General features: G+C 38.4%; 1 protein-coding gene across 4 annotated transcripts; it reads right to left on the bottom strand.

Annotated features, from left to right (window-relative positions):
- Positions 1–258: 258 nt before the first annotated feature.
- uri1 (URI1 prefoldin like chaperone) lies at positions 259–9,517 on the bottom strand. 4 transcript variants are annotated; one of them, XM_070972659.1, is made up of 12 exons: positions 9,401–9,517; positions 8,089–8,123; positions 5,696–5,774; positions 4,186–4,321; positions 3,170–3,261; positions 3,022–3,079; positions 2,715–2,910; positions 2,389–2,626; positions 2,107–2,255; positions 1,746–1,986; positions 844–1,036; positions 259–697 (listed from the first exon to the last, which is right to left on the bottom strand). In XM_070972659.1, the coding sequence occupies exons 3-11, from the start codon at positions 5,696–5,698 to the stop codon at positions 848–850; spliced, it is 1,302 nt and encodes a 433-aa protein (XP_070828760.1). In that variant the 5' UTR covers positions 5,699–5,774; positions 8,089–8,123; positions 9,401–9,517; the 3' UTR covers positions 259–697; positions 844–847. The 4 variants fall into 4 exon arrangements, with proteins under 4 accessions (XP_070828760.1, XP_070828758.1, XP_070828759.1 ...); XM_070972657.1 differs by having other exon boundaries at positions 9,051–9,483; XM_070972658.1 differs by having other exon boundaries at positions 259–1,036.
- Between the last annotated feature and the right edge of the window lie 592 nt (positions 9,518–10,109).

Below are 10,109 nucleotides of genomic sequence, written 5' to 3'. Positions count from 1 at the left end.
TCATAAAAAACCATATGAGCTAAGCCTGTGTCTACTAATAGCAATTTAAAGATCACAACAAGCTACAATAGGTATCAAGGGCAAAAATATTACTATTAAATGCCATTACTATCTAGAGTAACACGAATTTGGGGAAACTGACCAAGATATTCACACACACAATAACTGCCTATCAGAAGACCATTTCTAAAAAAGAAATTAACACAGAACAATATTTTCTTTCAAGGTAGAAAGAAGAAACAAAACTTGTAACCAAAATGGTTTCTTTTCCTTTTACTTATCACCAATATACTTTTTGTCATTACATAAACTTGTCACAAAGGAATACATACATTCATTAAGCAGGTCAGGAAAATGTGAAACAAGAGCTAGTCGATTTGATTCTGTTTACTGAACAGTACTTTAAAAAAGAAACAAAACAAGTCAATTCATCCCAAGTTCCAAAGTCTAGAGTCATACCTAAGAGCATGTATCAACAGAGAAGCAGAAGACAGGTAAATATGTGACAGACAGTCACATGTGACAGCAAATAGTTAAAAGAGGTTCCACAGAAAGACGGAGAACTGCTCAGTGCCGCTAATACCGTAGGAGCAGATAAGCCAAAGCCGCCAGAGTTTGCAGCTTGTTAAAAAGCAGTATTGTACACAAGGCTGATTCATTAATGTTGCTACTGTGCTTTTCCTCACTCATTCACTGTCTGGTTAGAAGGGAAAGACATATGAAAGGAAGAAAAGGAGAGGAGAAGAGAGGATGGTCAGCGCTTTGTCCATTGGATGTGGGAAAAAAAACTGACTTTTATAGAAACAAACAAGTTATTGTGAAATATGGATATCTGATAATTACTTTGTCACTTTTTGTCCAACCTGGCAGCTTTAAACTTTGACACCCCTTTTGGGGTCAGCTGGGGTGGTGCGGCATCAGGCACCAACTCCTCCTGTTTCCTCTCCATTATGGTAGGCAGAACTGGTGGAGTGATGGTCAGATGGGGGACAGCTAAAGGCATTGGGTCCTTTTCTACCACTGTACCTGAAAAAGCCTGCAGATAACAGAAGTAAATGGTAAATATACCAGTCTTAAGTTGGTATTCTAAGAATGAACATTTTTACCTTACTGAAACTTAAAAAAGCTTACAGCGCTTTGTTCTGTGCTCCCACAGCCCACTGGAAGTGTTTCAGAAGCAGAACATTTTGCTAGCCTGATTTTGTTGACTTTGTTGACCATGGGTCTGTTTTTACTATCAGGAGCCCGCATAGGGAGTTTGCAAATTGACTGGATACTCTTGTGTCTGACTTCCCACCTGGCTCGATCTGTTCTTTGCAGCTTGACACAATGCCCTTCAAAAGTAAACTAAGAGTGTATTTTCAGCAGAGCAGAGAGACGCTTCTGGGAAGCTTCTCAAACGCACTGCAGCACGTTTGGTGGAACACATCTGGAATGGCTGCAATCAGCTCTGACGGATGTGCCTGGTGGAATCAAGCCATCAAAGTGCCTCTTGTGGCTGACAGTTAATTACTTATCGACCACAGGCTGCCCCCATTTGATCTCAAACAGGCTTCTGTGGGAGTACTGGCATGTTGTCATTACGAGATTGGAGGATGACAGGTGTAACTTTCATGAGCCGTTACATAATAGAGGTAAATTGCAGATTCCTCCACACTCTAATTGAGATTCAAGGAAACTTGAATGATATCTGTTCAGGGGAAAAAAAATTAATAAATAAATAAAACAACAAGTAAAAACTTTACTTCAAATCGGCTGGTGGGGTGCAGTGAGACCGCTGTGGGACTGTCCTCCTCTGCAATGCCGTCACTGGTGTCACTGTGAGTTGCCTCATCATGACTGAAGCTACGTCCAATCATCCGCCGTTCTTCAAAATCTGCTGCGCTGCTCTCACTCGTGTCACTGCACACGCTGTTCTCTCTGCTACGTGACTTTAAGATGGACTTCCTGGGGATGGGCTCTCCATTCTTCATGTCCACAAACAACCTGACAAAAACAACAGACCTCATAAGTGTAATGTTTCTTTGAAAATTGTAATGTTTCTGAATTTATTCTGTAAGAAATTCATAATGCCAGTAATTTAAATACACTTTAAGGCATTGTTACCTGTAAATATCTGCTGGTGTTGTGATTTTGTGTTCATGATGGGAGTGTCCATTATTGTGGCCATTTTTCTTTTTCCGCTTCGAGTGTTCCTTCTGCTCTTTCCTTTCACTGAACTTCAGCGTGGTGTTTTTTCCTGTGTTTATCCTCACCTGAAACAAAAGACAGAGACAGGGTATAGAGAAAGTCACCAAAACAGAATTAAACTATAGAATTAAAAGAAAAGGGGAGAATATACAATCCTACATCAAATCTGAAGAACGTTCAGCCACTTATCTCTCTGACCTTCTTGGGTTCAACTGTGTGAGAAAAAAAGATGGTAGGCAAACAGTTGCCTTCCTCTTCCTCATCATCTCCTTCCTCTTTGCTGTCTACAGTGTGTGACACTTTACTGTAAGGCATGGAAGTCCACCTGGGCTGCAGACTCAGTCCGTTTACCAGAGGTGCTGCGTCTTCCTCCTTTTCCTCTTCTGAGGAAAAGGATGATGTGTCCTCACCATTCGTGTCTGCATGATCAGATGACCTGGAGAAAAATATTTAATCCTTCCAGAGGTTACAAAATGTACAATTATTATGATTACTACAAGAACACCCTGATTGTGCTCATCTACCTGTCCTGCTCATCTTGTAGCTCCTCCAGTTTCTCAAGTTCATCCAATCGAGCCCACAACTCCTCCTCAGTCACAATGCCTTTTCTGCTCCCTCCATCTCTACCCTCTCCTTCATTCTCCTTATCCTCCTCTTTTAGATCACACACACCATCCAACTTGGGCTTAGAATTTGGTTTGTGAGCTACTCTTTGCTTTCCTGTTAAAGCAGACAAGATGGGAAATAAATTCCTAAATGTCAGAGTTTCATGTAGATTTTGAAAATGGGTTGGCAAATAAATCAGTGCAGAAGTAAGGCTGACAAAAATACCTTTGGTAACAGCATTGTTTCCAGTCTCTTCTCTAATGTCAACATAGTCTCCTTTACTCTAAAGAAAACACAAAGTCAGTATATTTGTCCCTATTTAAGTCTTCTATGATACCTGCTCTGTGAAACAACATGCAGTGATGCAACGTACAGCTGACATGGTTTCCAAATTCTTCACAAACCCAACTCTGGCTTCAAAGTTTTTCATCGTCTTTGACAGATCATCTAGTTCGCTCTTCACATCTACAGAAAACAGGTGCACTGTCATCAAAATATGCATTCAAGAGAATTGAATTGGTAGACTGTCAAAACCAAGCGGGCAAAAACTAGCTGATACAGATTTAAACAAAACATTTAATAATGTAAATAATTTCAAAACAACAATGACAACCAGCTGGGGGGCTAAAAATGAGGACACAAACGGTTCATAGTATTTTCTGCCCTGATTACCACTTCAGCCCCTCCAAAGGAAAGGTCAAACACTGAAGGCCTGAAAACTCAGATGCTGTCTGATACTTTTCAGTTAACTATGCCACCATGCACGTTTGTGCTTCACTAAGCACTTTACTAATGTTCATATCAGAGATCATTTCTTGGGTCCATTTGAATCAATATCGAATTTTCAGAGGTAAAATGAACAGCAGGGCAGTTTGTAAGTATTGCTACACACAGCCCATGTTGGAAAAACACATTTTCTTTTCCTTCTTTTCTTGCATTTACAGGACTTAATTTGACCAGGAGAGGAACCCTAACCCTAACAAAGGCAGTGATAGTGGTGACCTGAAATAAATGAAACAAACAGCAGCACATTGAGTGTGCAAATGTGCCTTGCAGCTTGCAACCCTTTAACCTCATCTGAAATAAAGAACCCTGCGTGTGTCGAAAATCAGTACGTGTTTAGAAGCAGCATAACACTTCACTAAATGCAAATCAATAGAGTTATTAGAAGCAGCATAACACTTCACTAAACGCAATTCAGTACAGTTATTAGAAGCAGCATTAGACTTCACATTATGTTTTTTTCAACATCAACATAATGGTTCAGTTAGTTACAAGCTATCTAGAATTGATGCGACAATACCCTCTGCTGGATGACGAAGAGCAGTGTTGAGTGACCACATTAAAATGACAATGCTGTGCTTCTGAGAAGACAGAAAACAGACTCACGTTTCATCCTGTGGTTGACAATTTTTTGAGCCTGCTTGGCAGAGCATTTAGCGAACCAGTTGTCACCAAGCAATGCTCTGACCTCATTGGTGTGCACCAGCTTTCCAGGTATAAAGGCCAAAGGACCAAATGGCACCTGTTCATGGCACAGTGGATAGAAAAATAGCATAAGCAAAGAAAACAGTTGAGATAAAGTAGGTGGCAGAATGTGGACATGAAAGTAGGCAGGGCTCCAGACTGCAACCATTTAGTCACATTTAGCAACCATTTTTGGAGACAAAAAAAATTTACAACTAGGACCACCCATGCTACTTGTAAATATGTTTTTGTTTTTTTGTTTTTTTTAAATCATCATTGTATACCATGTGGCCACCACAGGAGAGAAAACAAAACATGCTGCCATCAATCATCTGATTCATCTGATTCAATATTCCTTTATTCGTCCCATGATTTATTTATTTATTTATTTATTTATTTATTTATTTATTTATTTATTTATTTATTTATTTATTCATTATCATTGTTTCTGACCAACCAATGTGCATTCAACTTGCAATGAACCACTCAGCCGTCACTCAGTGTATTAGTAGAGAATCCAGTCTATAGTATAGTTTATATATATATATATATATAGTATAGTTATATATAGTCATATACTTAACCAATAAACCATACAATTTTAGAGTAACATTGGATTTAGAAATTTTTTGACTCCCATCTGCATTTCTGTTCATACTTATACACTCCCTCTCACTCATCTAGATAGGGTGTCTCTCTGTGTGTCTCTCTGCAGGGGAGTATGGTACATTTAAAGATTATTAAATGAATGCAAACCTCCATATTTTAGAGCAAGCTCTAGTTGCCAGATCTACGTTGTAATCAAGAGCTTAAACATCCTATTGCCCACAAAAGTCACTGTGCACAAGAAGCAGATACCCTATACCCATACTCTCCAGGTGCCTGACATGTGTTACTTGGATTCAGTGTGAAACTTCCTTGAAAACACCTCAGTGTTTCGTATGCAATACAGTCAGCATCAGAAGGATTATAAAAATGGACTTAATACTCAGCAAATCCTCCTTTCCCACCACAAATACTTGTGTACCACACATACAGTCTGTATCCCAGAAAGAAAATGGCAAGCATTATAGTTAACACTAAGTTCAAAGTTTTTCTCCTTGTTATTTCTGCAAATTGTCTATTTATTGCCAATGCATTCACGAGGAAAGAAATATGAATGTGTTCCATATTATGTTTATTCAAGTGGTGCTCCTAAATTTTAGAAGTTAGTCTGGAGCCCTGGTAGGAGAAAAGAAGAAATAAAACTTTCAGTGTCAGTAGTAAAAATAAATGCTTTTTAGGGTGAGCCTCTGGTAGACACTGATGAGACACTGGTAAATAATAAATTTGCCATTTGCAACAGAAATCTATCTTCAAACTAACCCAAAAGGCACAAGTTGTGTCACTGTGTGTGTTTGTTCTTTCCATTTTAAACAAGGTTTGCACTCACCATGATGTCATAAGACAGTTGGTCTGGAAGAGTGTGAAGGCAGTCATTCAGGGCTACATAGTCACCTGACACCTTCTTCCTGCAAAAGCATAGATTTAATATGATGTTAGGCAAAAAAATTATTGAAAGAAATGTTGTTTTTTTTGTTTTTGATTTCTTTCATTTGAAGCCACAGCTCTCCTCTGACGCCATTGTTGTCCAAATTTGTTTGTTTGGTTCATTTTGGGGTGTTAAAAAGAGTAATGGGAATGAAACAGATGCTGTAGAGTCATTTAGAAGTGCCTGTTCAAGGGAAGAGACTTGGTGTAAACCAGGTGGCCAAGGTGTCACAGTTATTCATTTGTATCCATTTGATCTGGCTAGTTTTGGTTTAATATTGCAATGATGCAAGAAATAAAGGACTTTACTTGGCAAACCTACTTCCTGCTGTCATCACCTACATGGGCTGTGTCTCCCTATACCTGACACAGATTGGTTTGTAGATTGGAGTGCAACTGACAAATTAAAATAAGATCATTACGACCAGCAGCAGCAAGATCAAACACAATAGTTGAGATTAGTTCAAATTCACCAAACAAAAGTCCTTGTCCTCTCTCTCATCCTCTTTGAAAACACCAGGAAAGTGTCTGCATTTTTTTAAAAGCTGTTTTCCAATCGACTTTTTATAAACATTGTCAGACCATACTCCAATGAAAAACTTGGTTTCATTCCTATCTGCTATCCCAGCTCAAGTTTCCTTTTCAAGTTTTGACAAAACCCTGTCTAACTTCCTGCAATTTGTCCAGAAGTACAAACCATTCAAAAACAGACCAATCTAACCACGGTTTAGTTTGATCCGGACCAATGTCCTGTGAAGGTTTCATACCTTTAAATTTTTATCTGGGCCAATTTCCTGGGAGGTTTCATACTTGGAATTTTGTTCTAATGAAACTGTCTGTCAGTCTGAAAGTCTGGACCAAAGTTAGGTGTGAGAGCCCCCTAAATGCATCATTCAAAGTCTTCATCAGAAAGGAAAATTGACACTCAAGCAAATATATTTTTGTGGTGACTGTTGCCACTATATCACCAAGTTAGAGCAGTAGGAAGAATTTCTGTATTTGATACACCATATCAATAAGATTGTGGACTTACAGTTGTTGTGCTTTACATAAAAACACAACGAAGAATTTCCAATTTTCATTATGAAAAATAAACTTCCAGCTGTTTCAATGAACTGTTTTGACCATGTATGCTCTGCCTGTAAATATAGACTGTAGATGCACTGTTAAAAGTGCAGAGTTGAGACACAGATGGGGTGGGCTGAATGTTGGACTTTTGGACCCACATTACAATACTCTGGCCACACCACACTTGAATTCACAACTGGCAAGAACAATTTCACTGTGCTTAGTAGTCCTGTTTTAAAGTCACCGCACACACAGGTTTTTGAAGTTATTCTGCCTAATTACTCCTCTGTTTAGATTAAAGGAGGATGGAACTGCATTAGGAATTACATGGGGTCATTGGACTCAATGTATCAATAAGAAGCATAAAGTGTCCTTTGTCCTATGCCAAAACACAAGAGTCATGCCTGGTTCAAACATACATTGGTATTTTGTCAAAATGTGATTTTTTTTCCTATGCATTTTGGCAATTCATCCACACAAAAACTCAGTTTTAGGTCACTCCATTTGCAGTGTTGATGTGTAGACAGGGAGTTTCAAGTTTTTTTCTTAGCTTTATGTCTCTGACATTTGGTTTGGCGTGCTCTTGGCAACGATTCAATTGTTTTAGTGTTTCCATGTAGACAGAGGCTTCTTTTTAAAATACTGCTTATGTGACTGGGAAAGAAACCCTTTGCGAGGGGTTGCCTTTTCATATGAATGGAGATTTTTACTTGCTGCATCTTGCTTTTTCAACTGTATATCAGAATGAGGAATAAATGGTCTAATTACAGTATATTTGAAACAAACACTTCTGATTGTGTTGATTTTGAAAGCCAAATGCAGTTACCATTACAAAATAAATAATGCAGTTATAACATGGCACAATACCAACTGTGCTTCAACTGAATACAAACTTCATTGGAGGATATGAGAGTGTATTATAACATCATAGAACTGGATCACTGAGAGACCAGTAAGTTCAGAGCCATTGAAATCTTGGCTGTGACCTACCAAGAGTTACTAAAACTTGTGCAGAATAGCACATTTACCAGGTAAATAAGTTCTCACCCCAGATATGCATGGTTTCTGTATCTCCAAGGAAAATGCTCTCATATTAAAAACTATATTGACCACATTTTTGATGCTTTGTGTGAATCAAGATTTTTCATAATGGACTCAAAAGCGAGCAACAAACTCAACAAACTATGCAACTGTTCAAATACTGCATGGGATTTTCTTAATGCTTACCAGTGCTGAATCCGACTTTCACAGTCTTTCACCACCTGTTTTTAGGACAAATTATTTCAATAAGAATCACATTGAAAATCTATGCAACATACAGTCTTGTCTCAAGGCTTTAACAAGAGTAACAGAGTTATGGTAAAATGGCAAATTTGATTACTGCCACAAGCGCAATCTGAATTCATAGGCATTTTCTGATCACTATCTTATTTGATTGGTACTACAAATGCTACGATGCAAATGCAGATTGTTAATGTTTTGTCTAATTTAAAGAATCATCCCACACACAGGGAAACAGACAAAATACCCAACGAGACAACCCTGCTGTGAAAACTAGATCGAAATGATCAGGACACACAGCCCTTCACTGTGATACATGGTGGCACTTTATGTATAGTGACAGTTACCAAAGTTTGTTTCAATCTACATGAAGCCACCCACACAATAATGAGAAATATTAATGTAATTTCAATATCAAATACTGTGCATTATGTACATTAAGATGATTTCGGCATTTGAGTAGAGAAAAAGTATACTATTGTTACCTATTGTTAACTAGTTGCTGGACAATTCATAAATAGCATGAAACACAGAAGTGCAAAGAAATGAAACTAAACACACCTCCAGCAACATTTACTTAAAAAGAACTTTAACTTGAGTGGCTGCACAGTATGAAGCTTCTGGAAAATAGACAGGCAAAACAATAAAACTCACAATTTACTAACGTAACGCACAGGTTAGTACAATTAGTGTCTAAATGTCTCTCTCTCTCTCCACACACACACACACACACACACACACACACACATATATATATATATATATATATATAACAATTTTAAAAAACTTCACGAGATCCACTCTTGGTTCAAAGTCCTTTGCTGGTCCACCGCATGGCTAGTAGCTGACTGTGGTTTGGTTAGACGTTACTAGCCAGCAAGCTGTTTCGTGTTAACTGGATGAATTACCTTCTCGTGTTCCTGTCGGAGCCTGACAACTCCGTCGAGATGCTCTATATTCATTTTACCTTTTCCAGCCATTGTTAACCAACAGGATTATGTCGCGCTTTGTGATCCCAAAAACAAGGCTCAGTGGTTGTTGAGTCCTAAAGAAGTGTTTATGAATGCAGCAGAAGCTACTCCTGAAACCCGTTCTGGTCGTATTCATCAGTGAGGCAGTGATAATTATCCACACTTTCGGAAGTGCTACCATGTCACAATATCATTTCAGGATATCCTCATTGTTTCCACAAATATCTACGGTATTAATACTCCCAAGATTATCAAATATTCCTGGTCAATTTCGTTGCAACATGCACCTTTGTCTCCTACGGTTAGACTCCAGGAAGAACAACGGAACTTCTTCTTCTTCTTCTTCTTCTTCTTCTTCTTCTTCTTCTTCTTCTTCTTCTTCTTCTTCTTCTTCTTCCTGTTTTATGGCGGGTGGCAACCAGCTTTATGGAGCATTACCGCCACCTACTATGTTGGAGTGTGGACCAGAGATAGAAGGAGGAAAAAAAAACCAAACAAAAAAAACCCACTAGACTCTTTTAATCAGATTCGGGTTTTTCATAAAATGAATTATACCCCCTAAGCAACAGGCAAATACATTTTTAGGCTTAGCTCTCCTATGCCCTGTTTCATGACTTCTTGCTTTAGTGTTTCTCGCTCTATGGAATACTTTTGGCAGTGGAGAATTACATGCTCTACTGATTCCTGTACCTGGCAATATTCACACAGTCCTGAAGGATGTTTGTTTATTAAATGAAGTGTTTTATTGAGTTTTGTGTGTCCAACCCTCAACCTTGTTATGATGTTTTCCTCTCTAGTACTTCTTTTCACTGTCCTCGGTGTACCCACTTCTTGTTGTATTGAATAAAGGTGTCTTCCTGTTGTTCCAGGGTCCCAGTTAGGGCTGGGCAATATGGCTGAAAACTCTATTGCGATATAAGTGTTTTATATTGGTAGATATCGATAATTATTGATATTTTTTTATGACCTATTTAAAATAAGGATAAGTAGAAAAAT

The sequence above is a fragment of the Chaetodon trifascialis genome, chromosome 10 (assembly GCF_039877785.1).
Source record: "Chaetodon trifascialis isolate fChaTrf1 chromosome 10, fChaTrf1.hap1, whole genome shotgun sequence".
Taxonomy (NCBI): Eukaryota; Metazoa; Chordata; class Actinopteri; order Chaetodontiformes; family Chaetodontidae; genus Chaetodon; species Chaetodon trifascialis.
Note: the sequence above shows the minus strand (reverse complement) of the source record. Positions and strands in the feature narration are given on the sequence as shown.

Excerpts from the sequence above, each read along its gene's own strand:
- uri1 (XM_070972657.1), bottom strand. The coding sequence starts at position 9,122 with ATGGCTGGAAAAGGTAAAATGAATATAGAGCATCTCGACGGAGTTGTC. Across the intron at positions 4,322-5,695 it reads AACTGTCTTATGACATCATG|GTGCCATTTGGTCCTTTGGC; the intron begins GTGAGTGCAAAC and ends TGCCATGAACAG. Across the intron at positions 1,987-2,106 it reads ACACCAGCAGATATTTACAG|GTTGTTTGTGGACATGAAGA; the intron begins GTAACAATGCCT and ends TGTTTTTGTCAG.